The following is a 14,689-nucleotide window of genomic DNA, read 5'->3' on the forward strand; positions in this document are numbered from 1 at the left end:
ACACTCATACACTACGGGCAATTTTGTTTACCCATTTAGCGGATGACTGTGGATTGTGGGGGAAACCGAAGCACCCGGAGGAAACCCACGCCAACATGGGGAGAACATGCAAACTCCACACAGAAATGCCAACTGGCCCAGCCTAGGCTCAAACCAGTGGCCTTCTTGCTGTGAGGCGACAGCGCTAACCACTAAACCACCTTGCTGCCCTCAGATTTGCAAAAATGTAAACAGCGCCCTCTAGTGGATTTGTCATGTGAAATGTGCAATGAAACCCATGTAATGTTATTTGTTTTGCCAAATGCAGGCTGAGGCAGACATTTCCAATCAGCCGGAGCTCTATTTTTGTGTGTTTTTTTTTTAACTGACATCACTGTCATTTTCCAAACCTTCATTTATAAGAAGGAATGAGACAAGTCGAACCTGTTTTGGATACTTGGATAGACTATCGACTTTCATCTTGAAAGACACGTCAGACAAGTGACTTAAAGAAAGTTTAAATGAGCTAGACGCCTGTCTTTCACACCATTTCACTTCAGCCATGGGGTTGTTAGTGTTCTCGCTTAGCTCTGTAGTCATAATGTTGAGTACGCAGGGTGAGTTTGATCATGCATATATGTTTGTTTGCATAATCTCATTTATATATTTTGTAAGCGTATGTTTTCATTGAAGATGATAATTATAATGCATTTGCAGTGATGTCTGGTAAATCCTTTTATTCAGTTCATCACTACTTTTGTCTCGGTTTTCAGTAAGAAAATCTTTAGGAGCAATAAATGCAAAAGTTATGATTATTTTTTATGTCTTGCTGTTGAGCTAAAAAAATATTTGAAATTTTTAAATTGTTTGTTCTTTCTCCACAGACTCAAACGCACAGACAACATATGGTAAGAGAAGCAAAAACATAAATGAAAGTTATGATGAGGCAGGATGCTTATAATTTGTATTAGGGATGCACGCCTTAGGACAAAAGTCTAAATGTGTTTTTATTATTAATAATTATGATCATTTAAAAAGTAAAAGGTAGATTTGCAGTGTTTGTTTGTACACTACCTGACAAAAGTCTTGTGCCTATCCAAGTTTTAGGAAAGACAGATAATAACTTGACTTCTAATTGATCATTTGATATCAGAAGTGGCTTATATGAAAGGCAAAGGCCTCTAGATCACACTTATTTTACCAAAATATAATATAATCATGGCTTGATTTTTAATTATTTAATTATGACAGTAAGGCCTGACTTTGCTTAGACTAATGTTTCATTACTGAACAGAAATAATGTCCAGTATAGAATATAAAGTCCTGCTGCAGTGGAGACAGAATGAATATTGTGTCTGACTCCATCATGAGCTTGGAGGACTGCATCCATACATCTCTGCACTGACTCAAATCACTGATTAATAAAATCATCTGGAATGCCAAAGAAAACATTCATGCAGGACTCCCAGAGTTCATCAAGATTCTTTGGCTTCATCTTCAGTGCCTCCTCCTCCATCTTACCCCAGCCATGCTCAATAATGTTTATGTCTGGTGACTGGGCTGGCCAATCCTGGAGCACCTCGACCTTCTTTGCCTTCAGGAACTTTGATGTGGAGGCTGAAGTATGAGAAGGAGCACAATCCTGCTGGAGAATTTGCCCTCTCCTGTAGTGATGTTTGTGATGTAATGGGCAGCACAAATGTCTTGATACCTCAGGCTGTTGATGTTGCCATCCACTCTGCAGATCTCTCGCACGCCCCCATACTGAATGTAACCCCAAACCATGATTTTTCTTTCACCAAACCTGACTGATTTCTGTGGAAATCTTGGGTCCATGCTGGTTCCAGTAGGTCTTCTGCAGTATTCGTGATGATTGGGATGCAGATCAGCAGATGATTCATCAAGAAAATTTACCTTCTGCCACTATTACAAATGATCAAATAAAAGTCAAGTTATTGTGTTGCTCTTACAACTGGGATCAACAACAAAACTTTTGTCAGGCAGTGTAGTCTGCTATATTATTAAAATGATTGCTAAATGAATACATTTGCTATTAAAAAAATAATAAAAAAGGTAACACTTTATTTTGATGGTCCATTTGAGTATTAGTAGACTGTCTGCTTAATATCTGCTGATACAGACATTCAACAGACATTTAACTGACTATAAGAAACATGTCAAGAAGTACATGTCAGCTTACCCTAACCCAAACCCCAACCCTAACTGATAATCTAATGAGAAATAGTTGCAATGTAACTCATATTCAACAAACGGACCATCAAAATAAAGTGTGTCCAATTAGATTGTTGATATGCACTTCTCATATACAGTATATGATCATAATAATGTGATTTGATAACTGCTCTAAACCGCATTCATGAAATCCTAATTTGTAATCTATAATTTGTTGACTGCAGAATGTGGGGTGGCTCCTCTAAATACACGTATTGTGGGTGGCACCGATGCCCCTGCAGGTAGCTGGCCCTGGCAGGTCAGCATACATTACAACAACAGGCACATCTGTGGAGGAACACTGATCCACAGCCAGTGGGTGATGACGGCCGCTCACTGCATCATCAAGTAAGATGGACTGATTTATGATTTTGCAATTTTAGTAACATAAATTCTAAAGTGCCCCATTGTGCTTTGTTGGATAGCTTTCATGTAGTTTGTAATAAGTTGTTGTAATAAGTTTATAAGTTGTTTGCAAATCCAAAATGTTTGCAAAGTTTCAAAGATTAAGTGCTGAAAACGTGCCCAGTGGAAACAAGTTTCACATAATTAAACCTACTTATATCTGTCGACATGATTCATAGAATGACTCATAGTAAGATGATTATTCAACTTATGCTCATTGGAGATATGTGCCTAGAGCTACATTTTTAGAACTGACAAATATGTACGCTGGACTACATCGTTTGGCAGATTTTATTTTAATGCTGCGTTCACACCAGACGCGGCACGCGCGTCAAACGCGAATGATTTACATGTTAAGTCAATGCAAAGCGCGAATAGACATCCTGCGGCGCGATACGCAAATTGCGCAAATGGCGCGGGGCAAATTGCGCGTTTGACATGCTTAACGAGCGTTTCGCGGGAATCTCTCGATTTCGAAAATCTGAACTTTAGCGTACATTCGCGCCGCGTTAACCAATCAGAAGCTTGCTCTTGTGGGGGTGTGATTGTGACGTAGAACCTGTTGTCGGTGTTCCGAGGGAAATCCTCCAGCCTTCACCGACAACAGTTCATCAAGCTCGGCTTGGCTCGGTCAGAAGCACCGCTGAAAACCTCCGTCATCCAGGTTCAGTTTCTGGAGGAGTTTATGTGCTCACAGACCTGGATGCACCTCTGAAAGGATGTAGTGGACTCAGACACGACCCTAAATGTTTCGTTGCTGTTTTTCAGTCTTCATAAAGCACATAAACACTGTTATTTTCTTCATAAAATTCATGTTAGCCTTTTAGCTATGAAGCTACAGTCTTCGGGCAGACAGAAGCCCTGCCCATCACGCGAATCCGCGTCTGTTCTGAAGTGAATTTGACACGCGAATGAAGCGAGGTTTGACGCACGAATGAAGCGAGTAAACTCAAATGTTCATGCGGCTATTTACGCGCGAATAGTGCGATTTACATCCATTTTATAGTATTTTTTTCCTTCGCTTTCATCAATTGGTGAAGTTTTGTTCCTCGCCACTGTTGCCACTGGCTTGCTTGGTTTGGGACTTGTAGAGCTGCGCATCGATGGATTTACTCTACAGTGTTTGGACTTTTCACTGATCTAAACTGAAATTCAACTCTGATAACTGAACAGACACCATTTCAGTTTACTAGAACTTCAGGAGTTCACACTTAGCTGATAATCAATATAGCGTAATTGGCATGCTGTCCCGGGAGAGACCCCTGAGCTCGTAATATCTTCGAGCCCGGGGTTCCCTCCCGTTAGAAGGGCGAGAGAGGAGTTCGAGCTCAGGTAGGTCTCGAGAACTCCCCTGCTTGTCGCCATGTGAGAATTATGAACCAAGGTTATCTTGGGTGATAATTTGGTTTAGTCTATTAGCTATGGTTTATGTTTTTGGACGGTGGGAGGAAACCCGGGGGAAACCCACGCGAACACGGGGAGTACATGGAAACTCCGTAGAAAAACGCCAACCGGCCCGATAGGAGGTTGGACCAGCAGTGATCTTTCAGTGTAGCAACAGTGCTAACCACTGGGTGACCGTGTTGCCCTATTGGAACAAAGGGGTGGAAGACGGGGTGGAAGACAGGGGGGTTGTAACTGGAGATAACTGGAGTTAAAAACTCTGGTTATTTATGTTGCTTCCGTAACCATCTAATAGGGCAGATTATGGAGCTAATGAGGTGCCAGCCGTGTTGATCATAAGCACGTGATCCTCTTGAAATTAGTTTAATATAAATAAATAAACTACACTTCTATGTTAAGCTGCTTTGACACAATCTACATTGTAAAAGCGCTATAGAAATAAAGATGAATTGAATTGCTGTTATAACCACAACATTAAAGCTGTAGTTTTTCTATAAAACAACTATAGAAAAAAAAACATGAAAAAAACAAACACATCTGTGAGAGACTCCGGTCGGCTTGTCATGTTTATATCAGCTTGATATTGACTGACCCATACACCCTCTTCCCTAAACCCAACCAATAGTGTTTTCAAAAACAAACTAAAAGAGAAAAGCCATTGCTGCTGTGTGCTTCTACCACAACCACACGCTGCTTTTTGGGTTTTGTTTTAACTGGTTTATGGACTCCTTCGCCAGACTTGAACTCATGTCCGCTCAGCACCATGTATGAAGTTTGGTGGTGTAAAGCCTGGTTTATACTTCTGCGTCGAGTGATCAGCAAAGCCGTGCATTTATACTTGTGCGCGCTGTTTGTATTTGCAGTGCAATAACACTTTCGAAACACTAGCTGGCAGTGGGTGTTTATGTTACTCTATGTCAAGTTTCTTCGCTGGTGTTTTATTTTTTCTGAACGTAACCTTAAATGTACAAGAGGCTTAAACTCACTCATTTTGAGGCAGGAATCGGCGGACGTGCAAAAACTTTAACCATAGGGTGAACACAAAACATCAGTTTCCATCTTGGTGCTCCTTTATGAGACTACACACTTGTAAACACTCGCTCCATCCGGGTTGCATGGCTCTCACCTCTGCCCACACTTGTCAGCGCTACCAACTGACCAATCACAGAGCTTGCGCTTATATTTTTTGAGACAGCCTTGGCGAGGGCTATGCGTCCACGTGTAGGCTGCGCCGGAGCATCCGCGTGCGCTTGATGCAGAAGTATAAATCAGCCTTTAATAGTGAACTACGAAGCAAATGAGTCATGCTGGAAAAGTCGTCCAAGCAATCAGCATTACCAGCCCTAACCGAAAGCCCCTAAGCAGAACCCAATAGCGTTCATTGCAGCCATATCTACCCACAAGCACATATTTCTCGGTTCTCAAAAATGTAGACCTGAGCACATTTTCCCAAATAGCCGTTTTATTATGTGTAATGGAGGCCAGCCAGTAGGTGCTGTGCAGGTAAAATCTCACTCCTCTGACCTCTGAAGGTGCTCTAGCGACAGATGCTAGAGGCCATGGTCTTTAGCCTCCTTGGTGGAACAACCGATTTCCATGCGAAAGGTTGCCAGTTCGATCTCAGCTCGGAGCGGGGTGGGTGGCGTAGGACCGGTGGGGTTACACACGACTATGCGCAAAACAGGCACACTGGGTCACGTAAATCACACAATGCAAAAGTATGAACTAATCATTGTAGGTGCGTAATTGCAAAATGGGGCACTTTAATTTATATTCAAATAGATCTGTGTTTTCTCTAGTCTAAACCAAACAATCTTTTACAATTCTCCATCACAACAGTACTAACATCAACGTCTGGACGCTGTACTTGGGGAGGCAAACCCAGAGCACGTCTGTGGCTAACCCAAATGAAGTCAAAGTTGGCCTTCAGTCCATCATCGTCCATCCAAGCTTCAACAACTCACTTCTCAACAATGACATCTCCTTGATGAAACTGAGTCAACCGGTGAACTTCAGTCAGTATATTCGTCCCATCTGCCTGGCAGCCAATAACAGCATCTTTTACAATGGCACATCCTGCTGGGCCACGGGTTGGGGAAACATCGGCAAAGACCGTGAGTTTTCATTGATTATAATCCTTTAATATAAATGTTACATAATTATTCCATAAAGTAACCCCCTCTCAAACAAGGCCAAACAAAGCAAAACAAAATCATTTTAAATGTATCTAAATGTGTCAAAGGAGTGTAAATGCTGACAGAATAATAGTAATTACGGTGAAATTTATAGTTATTATATTTATTTATTTAAAAAATAGCTTCATATAACGCTAGTTGAGTACTTAAAATAGTTCAAACAGATTTTCTATTTAAGTGTTTGGTTTCTTCTCACATGCCCACACTGTGTTCCTATTTTTCATGTTAAAAAAGATCTCACACCCTGCTGTGGTCAGATAGACTTGCATGAGGGCGGCATGAATCTCCCTTTAGTTATGCAATGTTTCCTTGTTTGGTTGAAACGTATCGGTGACACACAATCACTCAGTGTTTCATGTGTGACAGAAGCTTTGCCGGCCCCGCAGACTCTTCAGCAAGTGCAAATCCCAGTTGTGGCCAACTCACTGTGTAGCACCGAGTACGAGTCAGTGAATAACGCCACAATCACACCTCAGATGATTTGTGCGGGGAAAGCGAACAAAGGAACCTGTCAGGTGAGTGCAGTGGAAAACACTGAGGTGCTAAAGGAACAATACACGTTGTTTTTGTAAATAGGCTCATTTAAGAACTCTCCTAAAGTCCAGCAGTTGAGTTTTACCAATTTTTGAATCTGTTCTGCTGATCTTCAGATCTGGCGGGAGCAATTTTAGCTAAGCATAAATCATTAAATCGGATTAGACCACTAGCATCTCCCTCTAAAAGTTCAAATAAGTTGTTTAATTGTTCACCCTCAGACCAAACAAGATGACTTTTTTTCTTCAGAAGAACATCGTGAGAAAAATTTCTTGGTTCCAGGTCTAGTGGGAGCACTTTTAGCTTAGCTTAGCATAGATAACTGAATCAGATTAGACCATTAGCATCCCCCTAAAAAAGAAAGAAAAAAATATTTTTACATACATACACTATATATATATATATATATATATATATATATATATATATATATATATATATATATATATATATATATATATATATATATATATATATGGCAGAGCAGTGGCGCAGTGGGTAGCTGGTTCGAGCCCTAACTGGGTCAGTTGAAGTTTCTGTGTGGAGTTTGCATGTTCTCCCCGTGATTGCGTGGGTTTTCCCCGGGTGCTCCGGAGAAAATATCACTGGATACTTTCTCTTTATCAGACCATTCTCTGTAAACCCTAGAGATGGTTGTGCATGAAAATCCCAGTAGATCAGCAGTTTCTGAAATACTCAGACCAGCCCGTCTGGCACCAACAACCATGCCACGTTCAAAGTCACTTAAATCTCCTTTCTTTCTTTGCCTAAATGCATTGAGTTGCTGCCATGCAATTGGCTGATTAGAAATTTGCGTTAACGAGCAGTTGGACAGGTGTACCTAATAAAGTGGCCAGTGAGTGTATATCCCTAATTAGCTCAAACAACAATTTTTTTTATCTTGTCTGCTCTCTGCCTCCCTCTGCAGGGCGATTCTGGAGGTCCATTTCAGTGTAAACAGGGGTCTGTGTGGATCCAGGCGGGCATCACGAGTTATGGGACGAGTGCGGGCTGCGCTGTGGGAGCTTATCCAGACGTGTATTCACGAGTCTCTGAGTTTCAGTCTTGGATCAAGATGAACGTCCAGGGATCTGCCATTGACTTTGTAACTTTTACATCCAATTGCACAGACGCCAACATCACATGCTCAAACACAGCCTCACCGCATTTCACATTCATCTCTAATTTCAGAATTCTCTTCATTACACTAATCTCAAGCTTCCTCATACTCATGGTCACTTAAAACCGACTCTTGCAAACATGCAAATATTAATATACAGACTCAGTATTTTTCCATCCACCTATTTTTTTTGCACATTTTTGCACATTTTTAATAAATTACGGATAAAACAAAAACACTTAATGGAGCATAAATTTTTTAAATGTGCAAAAAAAAGTTTACCAAAGCAGGATCAACTTTTTATAAGACAAAAATGTGCATAAACTATAATGGAAACACTGAATAATATTCAGCATGCACTTCAAGAAAGTAACAAAAATTTGTAAAAAAAAAGAAAAATTTTCATGGGATGGCAATAATTTTTATAAAACATCTTAAATGTTGTTTTTGGATCATTCTAAAATCCCTCAGCCAAAATCTGTCATCACAGTGGTTTAGTATTATTACCTCCAGAACTGTCTTGAGTTTCTGTGCTTCCAAAGAGTATATCACTCCTTGGAAAAAAAATCCACCTTGCGTTCATTGCGTTACATCTTCTTTTTGTAAGACAAGCCCTGCAGTGGCTTCCAAACCCTACCACAGCAAAGTTCATTTGTCTTGTTGAGATTTGGTACCAGGTTATCAAGAAGTGTTGTCATTAGCCCCTTTCACACATACAGACCTTTCCGGAAAATTGCCGGCAATTTTCCGGAAAGGTTGTATGTGTGAACAGGTCCTTTTTGAAAATACCGGTAAATTCGTTCTGGCTATTTTCTGGAAAGAGAAGTTGTAACATTACCGGCAATTTGCCGGAATGCTGCGCTGTGTGAATGCAGAAGGAAGATTCCCGTAATAAGCGCGTGCACGTCTAGAACGTGCTGACGTGAGACGTCTGCTTTAGCCAATCAGAACAGTCAGACGCGTTTACGTCCGCACAGTTCATGAGAATAAAAGCCTTTGAATATTTTTCCAGACACATTTAGCTGCTAGAAGTTAGTCAGATCACGTTTATATGTTCTTCTTAATGCCAACTGTGTAAATAATCATCGATGAGATGCTTATGATAAGCCGCTGTTTGTTTACCTTCAAGCTTTGCGTGTGCCTGTGAAACAGCCTATGAGCGCCTGCACACGCACATATTATGAACATCTCGACATGCGAAAGTGATCCTGAGAAAGTTGTTCACAATATTGATCATCCACAGAGTTTGTAATTTAGTCAAATGTTTACAAATACAAGCGCAGCCGTTTAAAGCTCATTTGTGGTGAATGATGTCAGAATTTACCGGTATTTTGGAATGGATGTGTGAATGCTCTTTTCCGGAAAATTTCCGTAACGTCCTCGTCTGTGAGAACAGCGCTTTTTTGAATATACCGGTAAAGTCGTTCCGGAAATTTTCCAGATATTTACCGGTATCACTGTGTGAAAGGGGCTTTTGACTCATTTAATAGAAACTGGATCGCAAATGTTTTTTGTGTTATTCCAGTTTTGTACATAAGTCTAATTCACATTTTTAAAATGGAAACATAACTAGTAACAGAGTAAAATACGGTGGCCGAGAGAGCTTAAAGTGCTGCAATTTCAAGAGTTCACCGTTCTAGATAATGCTTGGCTGTGTCAGCAGGTTTGGCTTGCTGTGAGAGAACCCTGAGCTTGGAGATAGACGAGCCCAAGGCTCCTGCCTGGTCAATGAACATTTAAAGGGATATGAGATCAGGTAGCTCTCGAGAGCTCCCCTGATTCGTTTGGCTCAATCCTTAATTAATAATGATAGCTCTATAAAAATAGACCGCCAACCACACCAATACATGCTTTAAGCTGTGGTCATACTGGGCTTTTCCTCCCATATACTTCTATTCATACGTACGCGAATGCAAAATTGCGGAAATGCAAGGTCAAGTTTCGCAGGTCGCTGTGGTGCAAAGTTCAAGCTTGGTGAACTCTGACCTGCGAAATCGCATCACTTGATTGCGTGAGACCAATCGAGGATCAAAACATGACCTCTCTGGACAGAAATTTAAAACATGGAGCAATCACTTTTTAAATGTCTAATAAACTTGTTTAATCCCGCTCCTTTTCGCAGCGCCGCACGGCAGAATATTCAATACAATCTCACGGCAATTCGTAACTTTTTCATTTAGTGGCTAATTCGTATGAATTCGTACGATCTAATTACGATCTAATTAATTAATCGTACAATTTAGTACGATTTGCTTATCCCCCAATGACGGTCGGGGTTAGGGGTGGGGTTAGGTGCCACGCCTCCTTTTTAAAATCGTACCATTTCGTACGACTCAACTCGTACGAATTCGTACAAATTAGGCACTAAACTGGCAAAACGTAAAATACTTACGTTTTCTCGTGAGATCAGGCTGGAATATTGCATGCTCAAACTCTAATGTGACCGTAGCTTTAGGCTGGATATTTATGTTAAGTTGGGAATAATCCGATTGGCTAGCTAATGTTACAGATAGGGACCAGCTGTGGTCAATCATATCACATGCTCCTCTCGAAATTAGTTTTGTGAAACTTCACTTAAAACAACACGTGCAGTTAAAAAAAATGCCAGCAAATTAAGAAAAGAGCACACATGCTGCAAATCATCACAATGCATACACATTAAACAAATGCTGCATTTACTCACAACTCAAACAAATTATTACAAATGCATTTCCCAAAAACGAGACAGACGCCGCTGTGCCGTGACTAGTGCTCAGTGAAGCTGTAGGTGATCTTTGAAAGGTGGAAGGTTTTTGTTTGTTTATTTTAACATCCTGACGTCATTAGCCTAAAAATTCATAACATAAATAGCCGGGTCTATCATGTTTTAGGGTCCCCATGAAACATTGCCATTGTGTCCTGTACTATTTTAAGGTGTTGTGAGAAAATGTAGCGCATTTTCGGAAATTGTTTGCATTGTGAGAAAATGCAGCGTGTTTTATTAAATTGTTCGCATTGTGAGAAAATGCAGCGTGTTTTATTAAATTGTTCGCATTGTGAGAAAATGCAGCGTGTTTTATTAAATTGTTCGCATTGTGAGAAAATGCAGCATGTTTTTTATGTGTACGCATTGCGAGGATTTGCAGCCGGTGTGTTGTTAAACGGATGAAGATCTTTTCTTAATTTGCTGGTGTTTTTTGTAATTGCATGTTTTTTTTTTAAATTGCAGCATGTTAAGCTCTCTCAGGCATCGTAGCAGAGTCATATGCAATGTGTGTTTGAGAACTTACCTGAAAACGCTCCTGAAGTCTTTTGTCGTGTTATTGTAAGTGGCTGGATTCTGCTGGCAGATGCCATTCATTCACTAGAGAATAAAAGCACCTTACAGCAATACAATTAGCTATATGTTTTGATAAAACTGATGGTGCCCAGTGTTTAGATCAGTGATCACCAACCATGTTCCTGAAGAGCTACCGTCTTGCAGAATTCAGCCTCAACACTGATTTAACACACTTGAACCAATTAATAGGACCTGCAGCACTTGATGATTACAGACAGGTGTGTTTGGTCAGGGTTACAATGGGGTATATGCGCACAGATCTTTACTTTCAGTCAGCCAGCTCCAGGGCTTCCGGTTAATTGTCCTCCCACCCTGCTGAAAAATCCAGCTTACACCAGCCTGGGATGGTTGGCTGGTTTTAGCTGGTCGACCAGCTGGGTTTTAGAGGGGTTTTGGCCACATCCAGGCTGATTTCCTGCCATTTCCAGACTGTCTTAGCTGGTTAGGCTGGAAAGTGACCAGCTAAAACCATCTAAAACCAGCTTGACCATCCTGCTGGTTTTGGCTGGGCTCCCAGCCTGGCAAGGCTGGTCAAGCTGGTTTTAGCGGGTCATCTCATAGCCTCTCCAGAAAAAACCGTGCTGGAAATGGCTGGAAACCAGCCTGGAAGTGACCAAAGCCCCTCTAAAATTAGGCTGGTCGACTAGCTAAAACCAACCAAACAACCAACCAACCTTGGCTAGTTTATGCAGTTTTTTTCAGCAGGGCATACAAAATTGCTGTTTAAGATCTGATTTCTTTTAAAAACAACAACCTTCACTGCCTGGCTGAGATAAGATATAAAGTGTGTATCAGACCAAACAAGAAGCACTGCATTAAATTAGATTTTACCATGCCATGTCTTTAAAATATTGAAACTAATTTGACTCCAATATTTTTAATGGATTTTTTGCGCTAGCCTGTGGCTAATGAGCACCTGCATTCTTTCGTCTCTTTTTATGCTTTAACAACCAAATAGATGCTGAAGTCTGTTTAACTGATTATATTTAAATTACATTACAACATTGATGATGAAATAGGAAGCTTATTAAATTGAAAATAGTCACATAAAGCTTTCACCAGAAAGTGGCTCAAAAACACTAGCTGTGCTTATGGTCCACTGAAATCTGCAAGAAGGCAGTGCTCTAGGAACAGGGTTGGGTGGCATGATCTTTAAATGTGGCATGATCAAAACAAAAACAAAAAAACAAAAAACGTAGACGTGAATTATTCCCCTAATCCACTAGAGGTCACTGTTTACATTTAAGCGAACTCTAGGCTGGTATGCTGGTTTTAGCTGGTCGACCAGCCTGGTTTTAGAGGGGTTTGGCCATTTCCAGGCTAGTTTCCAGCCATTTCCAGCCTGGTCTTAGCTGGTCAGGCTGGAAAATGACCAGCTTAATCCAGCTAAAACCACCTTGACCAGCCTGTTTTAAGCTGGACATAGCTGGTTTTGGCTGGGCTCCCAGCCTGGCTAGGCTGGTCAAGCTGGTTGTAGCCGGTCATCTCCCAGCCTGGCCAGCTAAGACCAGGCTGGAAATGGCTGAAAACCAGCCTGGAAATGGCCAAAACGCCTCTAAAACCATCCTGGTAGACCAGCTAAAACCAGCCAACCAGCCTAGGCTGGTTTAAACTGGATTTTTCTGTAGGGAGGGGGCACATTTTGTTGTGTTTTGAGAAACGCGTCCTTATTGTAGTACATTTGAAAGCAAGACTATTACATATTAGCTAACAAACAACTAACCTAAACCTTCACCAAACCTAACAAACAGAAAAAAAAAAAAGTAAACAGTAGATAAATGTGAACTGCAATTGTGTTGTTTTATCTTTTCCCAGCTGAAAAATCCTATGTCCAGGATGGTCAAGCTGGTTTTAGATGGTTTTAGCTGGTCACTTTCCAGCCTGACCAGCTAAGACCAGGCTGGAAATGACTGAAAACCAGCCTGGAAGTGGCCAAAACCCCTCTAAAACCAGGCTGGTCGACCAGCTAAAACCAGCCAACCTAGGCTGGTTTAAGCTGGATTTTTCAGCAGGGTTGTGTGAAACAATACAATGCAATTCACCATACAAAGTGAGCTACCACGCCAGAAAAGTCGTCCATATGGGTGAGGCGAACATATTGGATTACACATCATAGACTTGTTTTGTGGAATTTATTTGGTTGTGCAATGTACTCAACAGCATGAAAATAACCCTTTATTAGTCAAAGATATGTTCCTGTAAAAATCACAAGTGCAGAAAAAATGAGTTGTGGCCATCCCACTGTCTCATCGTGTTCATTTTCACCGAGTCAAATGTATGTTTAAGTACATGTTTATGGTTTCACAAAAATGTATTTGTGAAAAATGTACATTTGTCTGCAAGTTTTGTGGTTTTTAACAAAAATGTAGGCTGAGCATGTGTTTTGGTATCAGGTTACAAAACCTGTTAAACTATTTGTCTCATTTTCAGCCCATAATCATGGGAAAACAGAGATGTCACAGTATAGTTAAAAACATGTCTACAACGTGACTAGATTGTTTTTTCTTAACAATTTTTAACCTCAAGTGTCATTTACATCTAATAATTTTATCTATTTAATTGAATAATTGAGCCTATTTTATTTAAAGTGGGAAAAAAACTAAATCAAATTAACAAAAGCAAAATGTTATGTAAGACTGCGGCCCTGAAAAAGCACATGAAAATGAATTAATGAATTAAAATGATATGTAGAAATTCTGAGAAGTCCCAGATATCCCAGATATTACCACTAGGGTTGGGCGATGTCGAACAATTTGGCATCGTACGATGTCTAATGTAAAAACATTGCGATGGGATCTTCGTCGTAATCAGCGGTGAATTAAATTAATTATTTATGAATAATTAATTAATTCATGACAAATTAACTATTTGTACATAAATCCGCATGGTCTTTGTTTTAACCATAACCAAATCGCAAATAAATAAAGAGAAGTTACACACAAATTACCACCTGTCAATCACTTTTTCCGCAGGACTCTGGCATGAATAGGCAGAGTGATGTGTCGCTATAATGGCGTCGACAAACTTGGTTGGTAAAAAGGTGCACAACCAACAGGAAAAAACCAACAGACTGCGTCCGAAACCGCATACTCCCATACTATATAGTATGCTAAAATCAGTATGCGAGCTGAGTAGTATGTCCGAATTCATAGAAATCGAAAATCAATAGGCGAGAAGTACCCGCATGACTTACTACTTCCGGCGAGATTCTGTAGTGCGCATCCCATGCACCCTGCGCTATCCCATGATGCCCCGTGAGAGAATGCATGAATGGAAGTGAGGCGACGCAACTGACGCAGGTAGGTCACATGACCATGACAAAATGGCGGATGTAGTACGTCCGAATTCCATTCATACTTTTCACATTCATACTGTATAGAACGTACTTTTCTAACGGCCGAGTAGTACGTTTACATTTAAATGCAGTACCTACTGAGTAATAGGCAGTTTCGGACGCAGCCACAGTATCTGAGGTTTTCATTAAAATGACTAAGTAGAAGT

The 14,689-nt window shown here is 40.6% G+C and overlaps 2 protein-coding genes across 2 annotated transcripts in view; one reads left to right on the forward strand and one right to left on the reverse strand.

Annotated features, from left to right (window-relative positions):
* The window catches only part of tlcd3bb (TLC domain containing 3Bb), a 538,378-nt gene that overhangs the window by 303,940 nt on the left and 219,749 nt on the right, over positions 1–14,689 (reverse strand). The window lies entirely within an intron of this gene.
* On the forward strand, positions 529–8,248 carry zgc:123217. Its single transcript, NM_001037403.2, has 6 exons — positions 529–596; positions 864–887; positions 2,397–2,559; positions 5,860–6,134; positions 6,582–6,730; positions 7,678–8,248. The coding sequence occupies exons 1-6, from the start codon at positions 542–544 to the stop codon at positions 7,990–7,992; spliced, it is 981 nt and encodes a 326-aa protein (NP_001032480.2). The 5' UTR covers positions 529–541; the 3' UTR covers positions 7,993–8,248.

The sequence above is a fragment of the Danio rerio genome, chromosome 12 (assembly GCF_052040795.2).
Source record: "Danio rerio strain M-AB ecotype USA chromosome 12, GRCz13ab, whole genome shotgun sequence".
Classification (NCBI taxonomy): Eukaryota; Metazoa; Chordata; class Actinopteri; order Cypriniformes; family Danionidae; genus Danio; species Danio rerio.